General features: G+C 46.4%; 1 protein-coding gene across 2 annotated transcripts in view; it reads right to left on the bottom strand.

Moving 5' to 3' along the window:
- Positions 1-14,264: 14,264 nt before the first annotated feature.
- Positions 14,265-22,293, bottom strand: part of GLT1D1 (glycosyltransferase 1 domain containing 1) — a 43,490-nt gene continuing 35,461 nt past the window's right edge. Inside the window, exons 11-13 of one of the 2 annotated variants that reach the window (XM_039560898.1) lie at positions 21,260-21,358; positions 17,257-17,348; positions 15,543-15,659 (exon numbers count right to left, since the gene is read on the bottom strand). In XM_039560898.1, coding sequence (XP_039416832.1) covers positions 15,632-15,659; positions 17,257-17,348; positions 21,260-21,358 — 219 coding nt within the window. In that variant the 3' untranslated portion in view covers positions 15,543-15,631. Of the gene's footprint in view, positions 15,660-17,256; positions 17,349-21,259; positions 21,359-22,293 lie in introns of both variants that reach the window. The other variant, XM_039560897.1, reaches the window with a different exon arrangement.

The raw sequence follows: 22,293 nt of genomic DNA on the forward strand, positions 1-22,293 counted from the left end.
AGTCTTAAATATATGGTGGTTTAGACCCAGCTGCATTAATACACCAGTGAATTCAAAATCTCAGCAATGCAGCTAAATAATTGGTTTGAAACAAGGCTTCTCTGGAGGTAAGTGACTTGAAAAACCAGAATAGGTATTAAATCTGTGTGCAGCCTGCACCAAGTAGCTCCAGAAACTACTTTCACACCTCGTTTCCATAATGAATGGGATGTAAATGAAATGAGCACACTGGAGACACTTTAGTTCAGCTCTCTGTATGTTCAGTTTCTCCAAGACTGCCACTTCTCAGTCTCCTGTGGCCTGAGGGCTGTTCTGCTGTGGAAGCTCCTTAGTGAGAGCTAAAGGACTCGTGTACCACAGCTTGGAAGAGCCTTTCACATGTGTTACTGAGGAGGGAGTGCTGGCTGGACTCACGCTTGTATTGATCGAAGTCCAGCAAACATCACTGAGGAATTAGCTCAGGGAAGGAGCTATCACTGCCAAGTGGTGCGTTTAGAAAATGCCTCAAGCATTTAAAAAACCTCCCAGAGATTAATTCATTTAGTCCTGAAAGCCCAGGAACTCTGTCACATATTTCTACATGTTTATTGTGGTACCAGAGCCCATCCCTGCACAGCCTTGGAGCAGTGCAGCCACACATCTTACTGCCAGCAGTACAATGCCTGCCACCAAAAATCGGAGCTGTCCTACTGCCAGCCGTCCCCATCAGACATTCCCAGGGTGAGGGACCTGTAAGGAGGAGGAGAGGTGTGTTCTGCAGGACAGTGCCAGCCTGAGCTCCCCACACAGCACGAGCCATTCCTCACTGCTGTGTCTGGCTGCAGCTTGAGCTGTCCCCTGAGGACAAGAGAGCTCTAAACCAAGTCAGGATATCACCTGCAAAGTGCTGAGGAGACAGAATTTGCGTTCTGCTTCCAGTTCATTTCTGTTTGAAAACTCCCAGGTGGGCCCTGCTTGTGCACCTACCCCAGCCATATGCTTAAGCACCTTTCTGAACGGTTGTTTGGCTTCCAACACCCATCACCTTCCTCATGCATAAATAACGTTCCTTCCCTGTGAAATCAGTGATGTGCTGTTGGGCTTCTTGGTGAAAGCTTTAAGTGTGTGAAGTTCAGAACTGGCAGTGCTAATGGCCTGAGGAGAGCAGAGCACCTGGTCCTGTTCCATCCTCAGGAGCATCAGAAGGGCCAAGGTCACACGAGTCAAGCAAGCGTGCCTGAAACAGGATCATTTTCTACCTTTTTGCTGATGGGATAGGAAGACCTCTGTCAACAAATCCTTCATTATGCAGGCTCCCTGCTCCAGCTCCGTGAGGAACAGCAAATGAGGCAGCCCACGAATGTAATATTAATGGCTGGAGAAGCAGCAGTGCTGCTCTGTTTGTGTGTACTGCCAATGCTCATTAGGAAACCCCCATCACACTGCGACGGTGGCTGGTGGATTACAGCGACAGGTTCCTGCCACCATCTCCTCAGAGCAGCGGGGAGAGCCTGCAGGGACACGAATGCCCCGAGTCACGTTGGTTTGCACCAGCCCCGAACTCGCTGGCTCCTTGCTGCTGTGGGTGCAGATGAGGCCTCCTGTTGTGCTCCCTCCTGCAGCCACAGCCCCTGCTCCAGCTCTGGTCCCTGCTGAGCTGACCCTGGCTGGGTAGCAGAACTCTGTGGCACCTGGCAGTGCCCAGGTCGGTGTCCCCAGCACCAGAACGCTGCAGCTTTGAAGTGTAACAGGGACTGTGCTTACTCATGTTCAGCCCTGTGTTTCTAGTAATTAAATTAGCATTTCCTACAGTCAGTTAATACACTAATGACATAAAAACCAATTCAAGGAGCTTCACCACTCAGCCCTGATGATACGAGACTGCAAAGATGACTGAGTCCCATTTTCAGCATTTTCCTGAGCTCAGTAAGCGCAGATGAGCAGAGAGGAGGAGAAATAAGGACAGAAGAAAGAAGGCTGTCCTTCACTCTCCCTGAGCACTGCTTCGGTCAGCACACCCTGGATGTGCCCAGCCCAGGATGATCTGTATCCTTGAAGAACTCACCACCAGTACAGTTGCACCTCATGCCTTCCTATTTCTTCAGCAAATCCTTTGTCTGATGACTGCGGACACAGATTTTCTACCCTGTTGTCATCAAGCCAAACCCCTCAATCACTGTACTCCTCTTGGCCATTAATAACTTTTTACAGCTTTCTCCCATCAGTCCCCCTCTCTGAGGCCTAATCAATAGCTCTGCTTTTTGCATTTGGCATTCCCTCCTGTTCTGCCCCTTAGGATACCAAGGTCAAAGCATTCCCTCGTGTTTCTCCCTTAAATAAGTGGTATCAGCCTGCAAAATAGTTTGCAATAGTGAAAAATCCCATCTATTGATCAGGGCTTGCTCTGTGCCAAGCTCTCTACGCAGCCTTGACTTGAGTACAGCACTCAGTAACGTGTCTTTGCAAGAGCAGCTCATGCAGGTGGAGAGGCATTTTTGGCAGGCTGCAAATGCAAGCTCAGAAGGATTTTTTCATCTCACTGCACAGTCCTTGCACAATCACCCCAGCCCCTGAAGAGCCATAGGGTTTTAATAATTTCTGCTAATTGTTTTGTCCCCTCATCTTCTGCAGAGCTGGTGTCCCCCACTCCCACTGCACCCATGAGGAGGGACTTTAATTGCAGGGGGTGCTCTTTGAACCCAATTGTCATGTGATTTGTGAGGCTGCTCGGGATGATTGCTGCAAAGCAGGAGTGGAGAAGGAGGACAGACAGACAAGCTGAGCATCATTACCCAAATCAGGCCTTAAACCAGGGGAAATTTCCAGGTTTTAGAGCAAGAGTCAGGCCAGAGTACTGAAAAATTTGCAAACAGCTACATTTTGCCAGTCTGATGCTCCTAAAGAAAATAACATCATCTCCTCCTTCGGAGTCACACCCTTACATCTTGAAAACCTGGTTCAGCTTCTCACCCTCCCCTGCAGTGACCTGGGCTATAAACAGCCTCTCCTCCTTTTGGGGTGTAGGCTTGGGAGCTCTGAAGGGGATGGAAAAAGGGAAAGCAGCAGAGGGGGGAGAAAGGAGCACAAGGGGACAGGGATGGCTGAGCTGGGACTCGGGGGCACTTTGGAGCCTGCCCTGTTGGGAAGGGAACTGCAGGACACACAAGTCTCTGGGCTTTGTGATGCACCCGGCCCAGCCTGGGGAGGGCCTGGGCTGTGCCCTCCCTGTCTCCCGTCGCCAGAGTCCAGGTCCTGGGTGGGAAGTTGCTGCCCAAGGGAGCTCTGGGTCATGCATAGCACAAATCTCATGGGGAAATGCCCCTCATGCTCATTAGTGTCATCAGCTGCTGTGGCTTTGGATGGAGGCAAGGGGTGGGAGATGATGATTTTCTGTTCCAAGGCAGCAGGAGGCCTTAAGCAATACTTACTCAAGTGTTTCTGTGGACGTATAGACATATATGGGTGCCTTAGGTACATCCAGAGTCGCCTGTCCCCGTTTCTGGCTCTAATTCATTGCTTGCTTACTACAGCTCCCCCATTCCCCATTTTAGTATTTTCACTTAACTGTACTTTAAAGAGCCAGAAATAGCTTGTCAGATTGAGACAGCTCTTGAGAAGTTTAATTTTCCTAATGCTTGTTGGAAATCCCCTTTCTGAATCTGCAGGAATATTAAGGTTCTTAGCATGAGCTGTGCCGAGAGGGAATTTGCAAGTAAAGCTGTCAGGGAATTGCAGTTGGGTTAGGAGAGGCTTGATGGACAGCACGATGGGTGCAGGATGTGTCTCTGAGGAGGGAAGGATGCCTCGGAGCTGTGGGTGGCAGAGCTGGAGGGAGTGGGGAAGTGCCAACCATTTGTTTTCTCCCCGCCAGACCTGGGGAACAGAGAATTAGACAAAATTAGAGCAGAGGCACATGGAGCGTTTACAAGCAAGGTAAGAGCTCTGCTGGTTTTTGCTGCTGGTTCCCCACCTGGGTTTCTGTTGTCACTGCTCCTGGCTGTCACAGCCGGCGCTCCTGTGGGTGACAGTGGCCTCTGCAGACGGTGACCCAAACAAGGGCAGCTGGGAGCCTTCTCACGTTTCGGGGCGCAGGGACAGGGCTAAAGGAAGCTTGAAGGAGAGCTGGGACAGCACCGTGCGTGTTCTGAGTGTTCAGCGCTGTCCCCAGAAAGGCAGTGCCGCTCCTGGTGAGAGTGCTCTTCACGCACAGAGAGGAGCTCAAAAGGTTCAGGGAGCAGCGAGCGTGTCCCAGCTGCTGGCAGGGCCGGCAGGGCAGTCCTGCGGGAGCCCGTCCGTGCCTGGTGCCCGCTCCGCTCCGTGTCGCACGGGGGTCCCTGTGTCACCAGGGGAGCGCTCCCCTGCGCCCTCGGGGCATCCATCACAGCCACATCGGCATCGCCAGAGCGGGCAGGGCCCGTCCGTGCCCCTGCTCCACCGGGGCATCCATCACAGCCACATCGGCATCGCCAGAGCGGGCAGGGCCCGTCCGTGCCCCTGCTCCACCGGGGCATCCATCACAGCCACATCGGCATCGCCAGAGCGGGCAGGGCCCGTCCGTGCCCCTGCTCCACCGGGGCATCCATCCACAGCCACATCGGCATCGCCAGAAAGGGCAGGGCCCGTCCGTGCCCCGCTCCGAGGGCTCTGCTGGGCCCGGCCCCGAGCAGGAGGCGCAGCCCGGAGGGGCAGCCCCGGGCCAGATGGACACGGGCTGCTGCGGATATTGCTGAGGAAAGGCCGAGAGGGGTGAGTGGCAGTGCCAGGCCGGTGTGTCCCTCCCCGGCTGGCACCGGGGACTCACCCTGGGCTGCTCAGGAGTTCCACGGTGCAGGGCTGTGACCAGCCCCCTCTCCTCCACCCTAAGCAGAGGCAAATCGTTAAGTGAGATCAGAAGGGCTGATAATTCCTCCTCCTCCCCTTTTACCACCTGTTCTTTTCTTCCTGAGTGTCTGGCCTCAACGAATTACTGAAATTAAATATAGCAATTGAGGCTGCCCATTGTTCCCTGCTCTGTAATGTGCCGGAGTGGCACCTTTGTATTCACTCAGCCATCCCATCTCCTCGGATGTGCTGCTCACACAATAGTTATTGTCATAGAAAGGACCTGGAATGAGCTCCTGCATTATTCACTTCATTTATTTTGATACAATATTTGGAGCCACTTCATTAAATTCTCGTACAATGTCCTGTCGTTTTCCCCCCGTCTCCTTGCCAATGCCTGGCTCATACAGATAATGCAGCAACAACGGTGTGGGGAGGTGGGGAAATTGATTCGTTTTCTATCAAAGGGGAGAGCTGTGAATTATTTGACTTGCTGATCTGAGGATTCCCTCTCTCTTCCCCTTCTCCCCTCAAAAAAAAAAAAAAAAAAAAAAGAACAAAAAAAGAACAAACCAAACCAGAAAAAGAGAACAAGTAGCTTGAAACACATCATTTTTGGGTAATAGATATAGGCAGTAAATACTCAGGGCAACTAAGTCTTGAGCAAAGAGAAGAGCCTCCAGCTTTACAACCAGTGTGGAGAGTGCAGAAGACAGGATATATAAGCACCTATTTACTAGCACTGTCTCCCTCACCTTTCAGTGTTTTTATAAATGCAACAGATCAGTCTCACGAATTGGTTTTTTGTTTTGTTTGTAATGTTCCAAACGCTGTGGTCTGAGGAGGGACTGATGGAACAGAGACTCTCCAGTGACTCAGGGACTGCTGCTTTCCTGGCATTGTAGAATGTGTCAGAGTTGCCAGAGAGCTTTCCTCCAGGTGTGGCTTGCAAATTGCTCCAGGGGAAGACTTTGGCTCAGCAGTTCAGACTCTCTAGTGAGCAGCGTGGATGTTGAAGAAGAGAGTTTTACGCAGTGGAGTTCAGAGAATTAACACACTGCAATTCCTCCCAGGTTAGGTGGGGGGTTTTTTGGGATTTCCATCCTGCCTCCTCACGACAACAGTGCTCACAGTGCTTCGGGTGCAAAGGCAGAAGGGCTCCCCTGCACACACCTCCTGGCTGCATTTGAGCAGCTTTACAACATCTCCCCACACTCCTGGGGCTGTGCTGGTGCCTGCAGCATTTCTTTGGCTGACATCATCAGGAGGGATTTGTGTCTCCAGGTGAGGCTCCTGCTCTGCCCCCACACGTGCTTTCCATGAACACATAATCAGCTCGTTGGAGTACCAGAGCCAGCCCTCAGCACCTGTGTGCAATCAGGTACAAGGTTTCACCTGTCTGTACGTTTGTCCTTGCCCTTCATCAGCCAAAGCCAAAACACCTGAGGGGAGGTCAGTACTTGGAGTGGAAAGCAAAGAGTAAACTGCAGAAAACTCTAGAGCTCAACAATTTACAAACAATCAGCTGTAATTTTACAGTAATTTTATGCTTTGGGGGAAAATGTGCCTTGTGGGACCATCCCTGGGTAAAGACTGCGGTGGAGGAATCAGATTCTGGACTCCTGTGGCAATTAAGCCAGGAGGTCTCAAGCAGGAGCCACAGAGGTGAGGAAACCTTGGCCCAGAGCGAAGGGAACCATGCTTCCAGACTTTTGGGACAGCCACTGTAAGTATGAGACAGAAAGAGCTGATTGTGGTGGTGGGAATAGTAAATACTTGATTATTTATTATTTTCTGTGGTAGAAGCATTAACAAAAGCTTGTTATTGCCATGTGTGTATTTTTGGGACTGCAGGAGAAGCTCCTGGCCACTGCAGCACCCACGAGCTGGGGGTGCTTGGACTCCTCCAGCCTCTAGTGCAGCCCTTTGCAGCAGCATAAATCTCCTTCTGTGACACACCAGAGCTGCTGAACCAAAGCAGCCAAAACTCTTTTCTATCCCAATTTCTCCGTGGCCTGGTCCTCCTTCAAAATGTGCCTCTGCTGAAAAATTGCAGTGACCATAAATTTTTTGGCTGTGTATTGGGGGAGTGGTGTGATAAGTTGGCTGTTTAGGCTGTGTTGGCCCCTCAGTGCAGAGCACGTTCATACCTGGGCCCTGTGTGATGATGCATTGATTGCAATTAGTCAGGAGGCTGGGGCAGCTCTTTGGAAAGGAGTTGTTGATAGCAGCTTCCTTGTAAAGGTTGTTGTTAATGATTTGATTTTTTGGTGGTGCTGGGTGGTCACTCCCGAGCAGGGGGGACCTGGGGCTGCCTTTTTCCACTCCTAAAGCCTTGACTTGCTGTGTGGTTTGTTTGCTGGTTTTTCTCAAGCTTTTCCTTACAGAAATGAATATTCAATATAGCAGAAAATGCTTTGTTATGTGGAATATATTATGATAAATATTCTGTTTAAACCCTTTGGGAGAGTTTGGTGGTTTTTTTTTTTCTTTTAAATAAGTAAAGCTGGACTCAAAAGGCTTCATTTGCAGCTGTTCAAATTAACTTTTTCTGGTGGAAATAATAGAGGTGGAGAATTAAAACGAATATTTTATGAATTTTTTTGTAAGGGAATTTATAATCCACATGTTAGTTTACTTCAATTTAGGTTGCCTAGGAAAGGGCTAATGAGGAACACAGCCTGTGCTCCCAGCCTCCAAAGGCAATTTGTTATGTTAATAGATTTAAATATTTGGTGTGGAAGAGAAAAAAGAACATTTCACTGGCTGCAGCACAAACCAGGCTTGCAGTCATTCGTGATCTTTATGTAGGAGTCAATGAAACATTTACTGGAAAGCAGAGGTTTATGTGACAAAAGTCTGCTCCTGTTGAAATACCGCTTCCCATCAATGTCAACACAGAGTAGTATTCCACGGAGCTTTTCCCTGGGTGACAATTATTTTAATTATTCACGTGGCAGAGGAATTCTTGTCGCATTTCAGCACGAACACCATTACTCGGGAGCAGGTGCTGGGTTTGTTGAAGCCTCGTGAGCCGCGGTGGCCCCGCTCTGCAGCTGAGCCTGGTGAGCTCCCAGGTGAGCAACACCTGCAGAGGCTTCCTGGGACACAGAGGAGGGACAGCACACTGTTGTGGGCACACAGGCACTCATCCCTCTTCCCAAAGCATACATGTGGCTTTAGTCCTCATTTTGGAGTAAATTAAAATAATACCCCTCCTCTAATCTTTATTTTGGGCTAAACCACGCCAGTTTGGCAGTAGTTGCTTTTCTCTAGCATTGCATTATCTTGCTGGATGACTTTGAGTCTTTGAGACTGTTTCTTTAACCTTGGGGTTTTTTGGTGGCTTCAGTTTGGTGTTAGGGCTGGAAACTCATCTTTGCATGCTCTGCTTTTAATCTGAGTCAAGCAGTAGCAATGGAACGGCGTGTTTGGAATAATTCTGTATTTTCTCAGTAGAATACTGAGCCACAGCCTTAACCTTCCCAGTAGTTCATGGCAGTTGCAGCTGAGTTATTTGATTAAAATATTATTTCTACCAGCTACTTGCAAGTGCTGCAGCAATCTGATTTATCCTCATTGTCAGCGTGTGTTTGTTTAGTCTTTCAGACGGAATGAACTCACCATTCATTTGGCACTAATGCCAAGGGAACTATTGTATTCCAAAATAATGGAGCGTAATATGCAGCAAAACATTTTGCTCGTGCAGTTGCATATAAGACACAATGGAAATTATTTGGTGGCTCAGGGTGTTAATCTGCTTCCTCCGCCAAGGGGATTTGTGGGTTTTGTATCAGGGCAGAGTTATCCCCACTCCGGGGAGGAGCTCCGTGTGTCCAAGGCCAGGGGTGGAGCTTTGTGCTCTGGGGTTACAGGCTGAGTGTTGTCACAAACAAACGACAACGTACTTGTCACTTTTTCCTGCAAAACCTGGATTTCTCTGAATTTGGCCTGAAAAATGCTGGGGAACTGAAGAGCTGGAACATTTCAATCCTCAATTTTTAAGCAGCACTGAGAGTCGAGTGCCCGGTGTTACGGCACAAAGGTGATTTCCAAGGTGCAACACACAGCCAATATTCTTAACAACCCCAGTGGGAGAGGGGAACTCCAGTGAAAATCAGGCCCTGGTGCCTCAGAGCAGACACACACGAAGGCTGTTTGTAGCCTGGCATCTCTCTGGCATTCTGCACTTCCCACATCTGAGCTCCAGGCCTAAGCCATTAGAGTCCTTCCAAAATGTCTTTGCAAGGCTTTTTATTTTTAATAATGTTTGCTTTTCTTTGCATTTCTTGACAAGATACTGCCAGTTGACACATGAAAAGGTAGTTTTCACCTCTTGTGTATATTGGTACTCAGTCACACATAAACCTTACTGTAATTTAATTTTAACACTGCCATAGCAACATTTGATTTTTCTCTTTTTAAGCAAGACCTCACTTATTTCTGATTAGTGGGCAGAGCAGTTCTAGCCCTGGCCTGTGTTCCAGGAAAAACTGAAAATAAACAAAAGGAAAATCAGGGAAAGCATCAGCAGCACATCCTCATTATTGCATTTATCTTAAGGGGCTCTCTATTTTCCTCCCTCCCAAGAGATGAAGCAACGAGCTTTTATTTAAAGTAAGTTTCTCTTACTCAGTCCTTAATGGCTTGAAGTTAATGCCTTGAGGAATAATCTGACTTATTTTCTCTAATTTTCTGAAGCAGAGCTGCTGCACAAATCTATCCCACCAGTACAGCCAGATTCCCCAACCTTCCCCTGAAAACTGTGCACAACCTGCTTTGAAAGCCTCCCCACCACACACGAGGGTGCAGCTGATCCTCCTGCTGGGGCAGATGCCCACCTCAGCCGTAAACTCTCCTGGCATTTCTGAGAGGGATAATTGTGCTGCTCTGGGGCACTTTTGGCCTTACCAAAAATAGATGGGAGGAGGGAGCTGTGCATTTACAGGCACCACGAGGAGGGGGAGAACAGCATCTATTTTACGTGACAGCTTCTGAAAGAGCATCACAGAAGTGCCAGCTTCATCTCCAGGCTTTCATTATTTTTTGCCTCCCATGATTAAATTTCTGTCTTCCCAGAAACCTTCCCCTATCAAGACACATTAATGGCACTCCTTGCACGCACATCATTTGTTTGTGTGGCAGCTGTGGTGGAGCAGGGATGGTTTCACAGCAGGCGATCCCGAGTGACACTTCAGGGAGGTGGCAATGAATCTGTTCTGGGTGCTCCTGTGCAAAGGGCAGCCCAGAGCTGGGCTGGGCAGGTCACTGCCTCCTGGCAGAACGGCAGCCTGGCAGCAGCAGGAGAAAGGGCAGGAGGGGCTGCGGTGTGGGACAGCGGTGCCTGAGCCCTGCTGGCTGGGAGCCTTCCCTCTGCGAACCTGAGCACATCCTGGTGTTTTGTTCCCACTGAGGCCGTGCAGGAACAAGTGTTCTGAGTGTGGAAGGGATGGAGAAGTTCTCTTGTTTAGCTACAGCACAGTGACTAAAAAGGGTTGAGGATGCAGCAGGTAACCAGACAATGCTCCAGGGACACCTTGGAGCACCTCCCAAGGCTGCAGGATAAGAGATGTAATCAGTAAGAGACTAAATACAAACAGGAGACTGAGCTACAGGCTCTGAGAAAGGCTTTAAACCTGTTCAGAACAGAATCATTTCTAGGGTCATACTGAGATGAAAAAGAGAGTGAAGTGGTATTAGAAGATGATGAATATTCAGAACATGTAACACTGATGTTCTCCTATTCCAGAAAGTGGTTATTAAATTTGTCCATTGCCTCTTACTCTGCTATGCTGTCATACAGAAAAGGATGCAGCTTTGTTGCCTGACTTGTGGTGCAGCCTGTGTGAAATAGCACAGGGCCAAGTGTTCAAACCACCTCACACAGTGTGAGCTGCTGGAGATCCTGGGTATGGGCAGCCCAGCCGTGTTAGCTGGGCCAGGTGTGCAGTGCAAGGTGTGAATATTTGTACAAGCAGGAATTTATGCAACTTTTTAATGTGATTTCAGGTGAATTCTTACTTACCTAAACCTATCAAAAGCAAAAAAACTTGGGAAGAAGCTAAGAGCTGTAAGGGATGGCAAAGGCGACACTCAGGGATATGAGCTGTTGATGTATTGCTCAAGTTAAATTAAAGCTTTGGTAACTCGGTTCACCTCTCTAAAATAACCACTAAAATAACAGTGTGGCTTTTCAATGGCAGGGATTAATTTTTGAAGCAGTAGAAGGGCATTAGTTTCAATGAATGATGAAACTTGATTGAATCAGGCAAATGAAATAAGTGACCTCTATATGGCAAGGTTATACTTGTGGCTGGACTTGTGTCTTAAGCAGATGTGAAGCACACAGGAATGGGAATTGCATGTAAGAAGCACATTAAAATATCATAAAAGGGGTGCCAGCACTTGTTCTGGAGCAGGAAGGGTTAAAGGGTGCTGCAGGGGGTTAATGCTCTTCCAGGTCAGGTGTCCACAACTGTGATTTCTCAGTAACCAGATGTTCTCTGCTGGTTAAATTAAAATGTATTGTTTAATTTCAAACAAATGTTTTAAATTAGCTGGATGGCAATGCTCTGGGGGAAATGAATTTCTAGAGTAATTTTTTTAGGCACTGGACAAAACAAATGCTGGCCTACATTTCTTGGAAAGGATGTGAGACTTCAAGTGCCCTCAATATTTGATACCTAAAATAGATGTCATAGGAATGACACAGAATAATTACTTGATGAAAATGTGCTTCATTTAGAGAGAATTAAATTGCAGATCATTATCCACCCCTTTAAAAAATGTAGATTGTTTCTTTAAAAATTAGGAATCCTGGTTTTTATACAGTTTGCTCTTCTATTGGTGACTGTGAGACTTTTTATTTTAATAAGTAGCTGCTTTCCTCTAAAATTCCCAATGCAATTAAGGCCCTGGAAGATCAAGGTTTTCCTTTGTCTGTGTCAGGCAGAATTAAAGGCACTGAGGAACACTGGGACAGGTACAAGGCTGTAAGGGACCTGCTCTGACATGAGGTTGAAGTTTCAAACATTAAAGGAACTGGGCTGGTGTTGCAGTAAAAAGATACCTTCCACAGGCTGGGACCGACCAGACAGAGGAGGGTGAAAGTGAAATAAATTCTGGAGTGATGAAATTACTTTGGACAACTTAATGAAAAAAAAACCACTCAGATCCCACTGAGGCATTAAATGACTGAATTCCACATGGAAGCACCCATCTCCTCTGACAAAACTGTTTCTTTATTTTCATGGAGAATGACTCCTGACCTAAAGATTAAAAAGACTGAGGGGAGAGAGGGACAGAACGAGTTATGAGCCTGTAGACAGGAGAAAATATGTTGGAGAAGAAGACTGAAGTGCTTGTGCATTCAGTAAACCTAAAGGTAGCATTTGCAGGTGTTTGGGTTGGTTAACACACAGGCTAAATTGATGGGAAATGATTTGCAGGAGAGGCACAGATACTTGAAAATCTTTCAATATACACTTTAACATTTTTCTTTTACAATTTTAAGTCCTGATATGGTTATAGCAACTGCCTGCTGCCAGGCTGGAGTGCTGGGGTTCTGGAAATGGCCAGCACCCCAAAAAATGGGAAAACTTACCCAGCATCAGTGTTCTTAGGGCAGATGCTGGCTAGGTCTGAAGGAGAATGTAGAAAGTAACTCTGAAAATTGGGATATGTGTGCTTTAGGGCTAATTAAAATGAAATCCTAACTCAGAAAGCTCTCATTGCACGTGGCTGGGTTTTGTCACACGCCACCAAATTGTCTCCAGTTCTGGGGTGATTGTGCAAAGAAAGGGAACAGCATCGTGGTCCCCATTGTACAGGTCCACTGCTTCCATTCAGTTCCCATGGATTCAAGGGCAGAGTTAATTGCAAAATAAAATGCATGTAATTGGATTAATTAACAGTACATTTCAAGGTCCTGAAATACAGAAGTAGCCGTGGGGTAAATGCACAATGTAGGTTTTTTCCTGCAAACAGAACAAGTGCTATTTTTGGAGCTGTATCTGCATCTCATCGAGGTGTGCTTTGCTTAAAAAGCTGCTTGGGTAGGAGTGGGGCTTTGAAGGGGAAGATAAATACTATAATTAGGGCTGCAGGACAACAAAAGGATTATTCTTACCTATAAAATCATTTGAGTGAAGTTGCTGGAAAGATAATTATACCCAAAACTGCTTGCATGGGTCTCATATTTTCCTTACAAGGACTTATAAGACTCATTGAATATTTATAGGCCTGGAACATAAGACTGGATGAAATTTAAAACATAAATCCCGTCGCAATTTATGATGATGAAACTCCCTGCAGTTGTTGCCCCAACCTTTTAGCCTTCATGGCCGAGCTCCCTGTGGCAGAGCAGGAGCCCCTGTGATAAATGAGCCCAGAGCTGACTGCCCTTGATTGATGAGTGCTGCCTCCTCTGACGACTGCACACAGTCCTGAGGGCTCAGCTCACCACACTTTGGGTTGTTTTCCCTTTTTTCCCTTCATGCAGCTCTTGAGAAGGGCTGTTTGTGCTTCTGCTTTGGTTATCACATGCAAATGAGCATGCTGTTTCCCAGATGCAGATTTCATATTTATAGATTAAATACAGCCTGAAAAATCATATGTTAATTACATTCTGAGGGTGTAGCAGAATTTCTCACTTGAACATATTTTGTTTTGCTGGGAATAGCACAAATTCCAGATCAATGTATTTATAGTTGCTTGAAGCTTGGTAATAAATGTATCAGCCTGCAGAAAAAGCTTTCTAATCATTACTATTACTAATCACTTACCATTAGCTCAATGCCTAGGCTTCTATCCCACATTTTGTATTTGTTTATTTGCTTCTAAAAACCTATTTTTCTCAGAAGACAACCACTACTATTGGAAGGGGAGTGGGGGGGAAGGCTAAGGATCAAAGCCAATCAAGCAGGTTATCAGAAATAAGCTGGCAGAGGAGATCTCCGAGAGGTTTTGAGAGGAACAGGACTCCCTGAAGTTGGCTCAGTTAGTTGGAAAAGTCCTTTTTGTTTTTTTATTGCTAATAAAGGTCCCCAGCCCCATGTTAAGCTGAAAATCCACGTTGTGGGAGTTCCCCCTTCAGTGTCTGGTTTGCAGTGGCCAAAAGAGACACAGCAGTGCCCTGGGAGGGATTGCTGCTCACTGGAGAAGGAGAGGTCCAGGGAAGCACTGCTCCTGCAGGGCCAGCAGGAGAACCCAGCCAGAGGATTCTGCTGCAGAGTCTGTTCAGGGCTGGATGGTGGCTTTTAAACTGAGGAGCAGCACAGCTGCACTTGCACCCCAGCATGGCAAAGGACACACCAGGAGTATTGAGGAAAAATGTGCTCAAAAGGGAGTGCAGCAATTCCTGGGTTTTAAATCAGGCCGGTTTTGCCCTTGGGGATTGTGTTATTGAAGGCAGAGCTGAGCAGCCCCAGCACAAAACAAGGAGGGAAATCTGGGAGAAATCAATATACAGCATTCAAACTGCTTTCTTGTTTACTGTACCAGGCTCTTGCAAAACATAAGAAATAGAGAGGAAAGCTTAAAATACACAGTGAACTTCATTACTAGAAAGAGAAGTCTGACACAACAGCCACTGAAGTCAACAGAAAACATTTCCCAGGCTCTCCTTGGGGCAGGATGGAGACTGCACAAAGCAAACAGTTTCCTACCAACAAGTAGTTAGAAATATGACCCTAATTTTTTTTTTTCCTCTAGCTGCAAGTCCTTTGATGACCAGTTACAGACACAAAGATATGTCCATGAGCCCTGGGCTGACAAGGGTGATTAGTGTGGACTTTAAGCAGAGATCAGTCTCACTTTAAGACAGCCTGCTGCATTATATTGCAATACATCCTGCAAAGCCACAAATAAGAACATGCAGTACCAAAACACAGTAAATTGAAAATACACCCCCCCTCCCTTTTTATAGGTCTCATAAATCTTTTACTAAATAAGTAAATCACAGAGGTACCAAAGGAACTGGCAAACTCAAGAGGTAGTTTATGTAACAGAGCATCTCTGTGAACAGCCACTGCTCCAGGGCACTGCACAGCTCTGGCACCTGAGCCAGGTCTGGGCCACCTCCTGCTCTGGTCCCCAGGAAAAAAACGTATGCACAGGACTGCTGGGCCATAGCAGCTGCTCTGGAAGGGCTGCAGGGGCTCAGGGGGCAGCACAGAACAAGCCCTGTGCTCCTCCCTTGCCCCAAGCATCAACATTCCCTTTGCTTCTTGTGCTCGCTGCTGGTCTGAGGGAAGGTGTCATGGTAAGAAGGGAATGCTCTGTTTGTGGAGCCTGGGCTTTGGCAGCAGCTCTGGGGTGGGTACCTGAGTCCGTTCAGATGGGTGTAAGTGGAAGGGAAGCTGCTGCTGCTGCCGGGGCTTGGGATGCACCACGGGCAGAACATTTCCCGTAAGCTCTGTGCAGTGAGAGCTGCCCTGTGTGCAGGAAATCCTCCACCCTCTGAGGCCTCCTCACAGCAACCAGCTGGGCTCTGCTCCAGGGGTGTCCTCCTGCTGCTCTGGGGTGAACTGGCACACAGGCACAGGGAGCTGAGCTGGACACCTGGGACACTGGGAAGCAGCTGAGATCTTGATATGTTTGAACAGAATAACAATGCCTGTCTATTTTTCTGAAGAGAACCCAAGAGAAACCCAAACCTAATCACATTTCCATCATTAAAGTGCTCTACTGGCTGTCAGCTGGAGTCTTGCAAGTCACTGGAGTCTCAGCACAAGATTCTGGTAGGTTTTCCTTTCACCTTCCCAGGAATGATGTTTCTTCACGTAATCTTTGGCCCTTGTTATAATTTCTTTTTCCATTATGGGGTCATTCATCAAACTCTTGGACAGCACAACAAACTCCTAAAAAAGATAAAGAAATAATTCAATTAAAATTTCTTTGAAAAAGTCCTAATGATACTGAAATAGCTGGTACCTGTCCAACTGTGAGCCAATATATGAAGCTGTCCTAAGTCATTTTTCAAGGTCAATACTGTAATTTATTTATAAAGAATGATCAATAAATAATAATTTTATTATTTTATGCAGCCCACCAATTAAGACATTAAAAATCAAATACAATTCCCAGAGTGTTAAGACAAATAAGCAACAAATTTAATGGCACAAAAATTGTCTGCCTACCCAATGGTTGGAAACCCAGGCTGGTTGTAAATTAATTGCCTGCTCTGCATGGAGGACAACAATCAGATGTTTGAGCTCTGCTCAGCTAAACTTTTATCTCATTGCTACTGCGACATCTTCAGTGAATTTTATGGTAAGAGTAAAAAAGTCACAACATAAACACAGTGTAAAGATAAGAGCAGGCATGCAGCAGCCAGCTCTCCTGAAGGGGCTGCACCTGGGCAGATACAGCAGGGTTAGCTCAACAAACACCAAAAAAAGCCATATATTCCCTTTAACTTCACTGGGCAAAATACCAGAGCTCAAAGATCACAACTGTTCCTCTGCCTGCTCCTCTGCCTCTCTCATTTACTTCTGGGCAAGAGAAATTGTGATCTTCAAACATGTGAAAGGAGATTTGATGTCTGAACTAATCTATTCTGAGCAGCTGGTCTAATTTTCTATCAAGAGACAACTTCCAGTGCTTCAGCTTGATTACAAATGCGCTCAGATCTGTGCAAAATAGTGCCTTGGTTCAGCTCAGGAAAGCAGACAGCTCTTATGTCAGTGGAAAATTAAGATAATGTACTACTACACAATTGGTAGCGAAGATCAGTGCATGGGGACATGGGGGACAAAGAGGACGGGAGAAGGAGATACATTATTTACCCAGCCTGTCAGCTGTGACAGGAAATAGCCCAGGTAACACCAGAGCTCATCTCAACATTAGCTAAAGTAGAAGACTATACCTGAAAATCGAAGTACACAGAGTGTCTAAATACCTCCTCAGATACAGACTCTCGGGCTAGCACAGAATGGGCTTTGCTGGGGCAGGGCCAGTGCTGGCTCTGAGGAATACATCGTGGGCTGGGACCCCTGGCCCACGCTGCTAGGGGCAACCACAGGGAGCACGGGACCAGCACTGCTGAGACTCCCTCTGACAAGACAAAGCAGCAGCGTGTGCATCACTGCCAGGCAATGAAACAGTCAGAGACACAGCTCACTTCTGTGCAGAGCTTTGTAACCAGCTAAGAGAACGAGCAGCTTTTCATGGACACGTGTGAACAGCAGCCCCTTACTCTACATCAGCCAGTGCTGCTGCTGAGCTGTGCTCTGGCCACAGAGCAGCTCTGGCAGAGCCACGGGCTCTGTGTCCAGCCTGCTGCCCACCCACAGCTGCCCTGTGCTGATTTAACTGGGATTTCAGTCCCTCACTTGTGAGATGTCCCCAGAGCAGGGGTGGGAGCACCCGAGGCTGTGTCTGGCAGACCCCACCCCAGCTCCACACACACCTTCCTCTCCTCCCCCAGACACAACAGGCAAGGTGGGAAAGTCTCACCTGACTTGTGCTGGCTTCATCCAATTGCCTGGATAATCACAGTAATAAATACTGTTCACACTGAACTTCATTCCAACTTTAATTTTATGCTCCTGTGGAGGATTTTATTTAATGTTTAAAAATAATTTATGTAAATTACCTAAGAACAGAAGCAGCAATGTAACATTTCTTGACAGGTAGTCCTATTAGCATTCTTTGAAAATGTGGAGATGGAGGATAAAAACTTGGAAACATGTAAATGATAGAAGAAATGAGATCCTTATTCATGGTTACCATACTTAAGGCTGAGGATAATTTCAGGAAAAAATGCCAAACTGAGTCCAAAGCATAAAACTTGAGAAAATGCAGGAGAGAAAAAAAACAAATGGAAAAATACCAGGAGATGGAGAGTAAGGACTTCTCAGGCTTATCCCTACTTCTTCTCCTAATCCAATGTGACCACCCACAAGTCACTTGCAATCCGACTGGAAGCCAGTGGGAAGATTCACTGTGACTTATCTGGGTTTTGCCTCTTACCCTTGGAGCAGCTGGCTTAGCTTGTTTTCAGGTTTGGATGCTCAGCTTTAGATAGCAATAACTTCATTTTTCAGGTGTCTCCCCTAACTACAAGTGACTGGCATTTCAGTTGTGGTTTTGTGGCAAGTCTGAGGCCTGGACTTGCAGCATGGAGACATTCAGAACTCTGAGCTCTTTCAGAAAATCCAGCATTTCATTCTGCTTTTCCAGAAGCCTGGAATATATAAAGTAATTACAGGGAGGCAACACGTCTCCAGTAGCTGTTGTGCTGTATCTGTGCCAGTGATATTTGCACAAATATTTATGCACTCCCTTATTTTGTTGTAGATGGGAACTAAGCTTCAGTTTTGGTGAAAGAGGGGTCAAATTCACAAATTGCCTTTCAACTATCAAACCTGAGGGTATGAGCTCCAGCAGCCCAGATGGAGGAGGTGATATTCATGCTAGCTTACTACTTGGGGCCATCCCTATTTCTAATAAACCTTTACTCCCAGACAGGAGTGGGTATAATTAATTTAGAGGTGGCAGCAAAACACAATGTAAAATTGAGCCTCAGCAGTCAGTCACAACCCAGAAAAAAGGGAGAAAATCATCTCCTGTACATCCAGAAGGACTCTCACATCTGCCCTTTTCAGGGGAAGTACTCCACCACAAACACAGGCATTTTTCAACAGCAACATCCACAATACAGTTTTCTCCTGGTAAATTGACCAATCATCCTTAAAGAAAATGTCAACTCCTCTATATAGTACCTAAAATAAATCCTGTATAATATTTTGCAGAGACACAAGAACCCAGGTATCCAGGAGATAAAGCTGGAAAATGAGTGCACTGAGTAAAAAGAGTGAATAATTCTTCAATTACCACGAGAGCTGCACCAGTGCCACAGCTCACACATAATGAAAATAAGATGCATGGTTAATATTTATATAATGAAAGCAAGTCTGCAATTAAAGCATTTCACAGCAGCTTCAGCAGACAGAAGGACACGATCCTTAAACAACAGGAGTGAGCCCAGGGAAGGCAGAGGGCAGGTGTGACTGCAGAGCAGGGACAGATGCACCGGGGGCAGCTGGAGCCCAGCAGGAGCTGGCCCCGAGCGCTCCCGGGGCCAGGGGCCAGCGTTCCTGGGGAGCCTGGGCTGGGAGAGCTGCCACTGCCACAAGCTCTGCTCAGGTGAGGGGGCAAAGGCCTGAACTGCGGGGCTGCTCCTGGCCTGGAGCCCTGGTGGAGAAGCCCTGACCGTGTGGCAGAGGGAAGCACTGGAAGCCAGAGCCGTGCTGCTGCTCCTCCAAACGCTGCCTCTGCTCTCAGGGGCTGGCCAAGCCCCACACCCTCAGCCTCTCTCCATGCTTGGTCCCTCTCTTATTGGCTTTGGAGTTTATTTACCTCCTTTCTCTTTATTTAGGTCCTTCCATAAGCTCTTACAGACATTGAACATGTAATTCTGAAACTTAGCCTGCTGAATAACTCTTTGTGTCTTCCTGTTTAACACAGTTTTGCATTATTTATTGCCCCATTCTTATCTCTTACTTTTTTTTATTTCAGGTCCCATTAACTCAGTGTCAAATATTCCATAAACTTGCAAATTCAAGCAGCAGCAGGATCAAACCATGATTTAAAAGTAATGTGCACAGTAATGTGCACAAATGATGGAGTGTCAGGAACAAAACGTTCTATGGCTTTCACTGTCAGATTAACTATTTCCATCTGAGTGCTGCCTCCAGTGACTGGCAGGGCTTTTGCTATTTCCAGCCAAATGCAAATGGTTAAGGATGGCTACAATTAGACACAACATCTCCTACTTTCCTGTAAGCCACAAAAGCTCACTTCCAGCAAGAATGAAAGAATAAAGCCAACAGCACTCACAATTTAAAACAATCCTCATTGCATAATGGTTAATTAATATCCCTCTAATTTGGCTTTCAAAAGACAGCAGGCTCAACTGCTCCTATCTGAGGTACCTGTACTGCAAAGCTTTCCCTCCTCAGATCAGAAACAACTGAAAATAAGCAATGCCTTCTACTCCTGAGCTATGATCCAGCCTGTATCTTCACAACCAGATAGGATCCACCAAACTTAGCAAAGGAAATTCCTCTTCTAATCCACCAAACTTCGCAAAGGAAAATTTCTTTTCTAATCTTTGTTGGTCCAGATTCTTGGAGCCAGAGACAGACTTTGCCAAGCACCTGGATCCAGTTCTAGACAGATTTATGGCCTGTGACTCTAGTCCTGATATTAAAGACAGCCCTTCAGTCCTCAGCCATTTGTACAGAGCCACTGATGCCACTGGGACCCCTGGGTGAAATGTGTAGCAGATTTTTAATTGATCTCCAGTCCCAAATAAACACGTGGAACGTGGGATGCTTGGAGGTCACAGAAGAGGCTCCTTACAGGGATGGATGACAAAGCTAATTGGGGCTGGTATGAATAATGAATCTGAATTCCAAGCCAAATGCAGCCAGAGTGTTGAGGGAAACAAGAGAATGTACCAGCATTAATACCAGGAGAGCTCTCAGTCCCTGGTTCAATAGGATTGTGTGTCCTGGAAGCTTTGGAGGAGCATATGGAAGTCGGTGGGCTTTTTTCAGGGAATACATGTACAGAAGTTATCAAAGAAATATTTTGGGTTTGGTAGTAACCACTGGAAACATTGACTATTCCAGAAACAAACAAACAGAACCATACTTGAATTGCAAGAGTTCTTCTACTAAAAAACTCCTCCAAAGAGGATTCACCTTCCAGAAGCACAACTTAACATAATGCATTAATCACACACTCCACAAAGTAAATAAATAAGATATATTTTCTACTTTGCAAAATTATCAAATGGTCTATTCTAGTATGGTTTCTTTAATCTTGAGTTGGATAAAACTCGGAGGGAATCTTTTTCTGAGAGTCATCTTCCACAGCATACATGAATATGTAATAGCAAAGCCCTAATGCAGGAAAATATGCTGAAATGAAAATTTCCAGCATTTAAATATGGTTAGTGTTCCCTCTCTTCCCCACTCTTATTTAACTTCACTGAGGCTTCATCCTAACACTTGACTTAATTTTAGTTATTAATTTCTCTGACTGAGCAATATCTTGCATCTAAAAATACTTTACATTAACACTGACTGCAAAATGTGTCATCTGGAACTTGAGGCTCATTCTCTTTTGGTGAGCTACAGCTTGTCTAATACAAGTTCCTATTCCAGTTATTTATTACTTGAAGGGAAATCTGACACATCCAGAGCATCTCCTGCAGGATTCAGTTATGGAACCTTCAAACCCCAGTGCAACAAGTGGCTCTGAGCAGCTCAGACAAACATTCAGCAAGGCTGACACCTAGTACAATCTCCCTGAACTGCAAATGCAGGGGAGGCAGCAGCACAGCTCCAAAAAGGAGAATCTGGGGAAAACTGCTGAGAGGAAAAGCCAAGCATCCAGACAGACACAGGCCTGTATAGAAAAGGAACCTAAGGATCCGTGCTTTTCTTACCTGGGGATTTGAAAACAGCAGTCCTGTTTCCTTGTGCTTTATTATTGCTGCATTCCCAGGAATGTTCCTAGCCAGCACTGGAATTTCTAAATCCATTGCCTAGAGGAATATTAAAAAAAAAAAGGGAAACAACAGTTTATAAGGATTCATGGATTTCGAGGTGCTAATGACGACAATTTTAGTAAGAAAAGTAGAAACAACAAACCAAACTTCTTTCCCACCTCTCCAGTTTTTTAACTGAAATATACCATGTGTAAGGTGATCTCCTATGTGGAACTTCTTGGAAATATTTGCTTATATTTCTGTTATTCTTGTAACTTTGAACACATTATCAGAAGCAATCAGTGCAGAAAGTCCATGGATAGCTGCTCCATCCTTTATTCTTTCCCACCTCGAAGTGTGCACTTTGTTTCCCCCTGGAAGCTCCCAACACCAGGCTTGAAGACAATAAAATTAAAGTCCAGCTCAAAGGTTGTTACCAAGTCATTCCCTTACTATGTGTGAGAAGATGTGTTCAGAGCACACAAAGCCAGGGAAATGGCTGTTTCCTAGTTCTGGTCAAACACAGTTTCCCCAGATTTTCTATAACATGCAGAACTCAGGACTTGTGGGCAGTTCAACAACAGCAAAGGGACCTTGGAAGTCACTTGGCACTTTCTGCTGGGTTCTGATTCCTGTGGGTCACAGAAAGCTCTGGGAAAAGCTTTTGTTTTGAGATGATCTGTGGGCATGGCCTTCCCAGGACTGCGAGCGAGCAGGGGCTGCAGGAGGGGACAGTGACAGCAGCGACTGAGCTCTAGCAAGAGAGCACAGGAAAGTTCTGCTCTCAGAACACACTGTGCTTCCAAACCACAAGATCTGCACAGCCTGTGGGACTCCTCAGAGAGCAGGGAACACATCTGAAGGAGGTATTTGTGTGTGCTCAGGTAAATACATTAAAAAGGAAGGGAGCTGTGGGCTCTCAGCTCGCAGCGTTTCAGGCTGCTGCAGAATCAGCATCCACTCCAGGCCAGCAAAGCATTCCCCAGAGAGCA

This window comes from Corvus cornix, chromosome 15 (genome assembly GCF_000738735.6).
Source record: "Corvus cornix cornix isolate S_Up_H32 chromosome 15, ASM73873v5, whole genome shotgun sequence".
Lineage (NCBI taxonomy): Eukaryota > Metazoa > Chordata > Aves > Passeriformes > Corvidae > Corvus > Corvus cornix.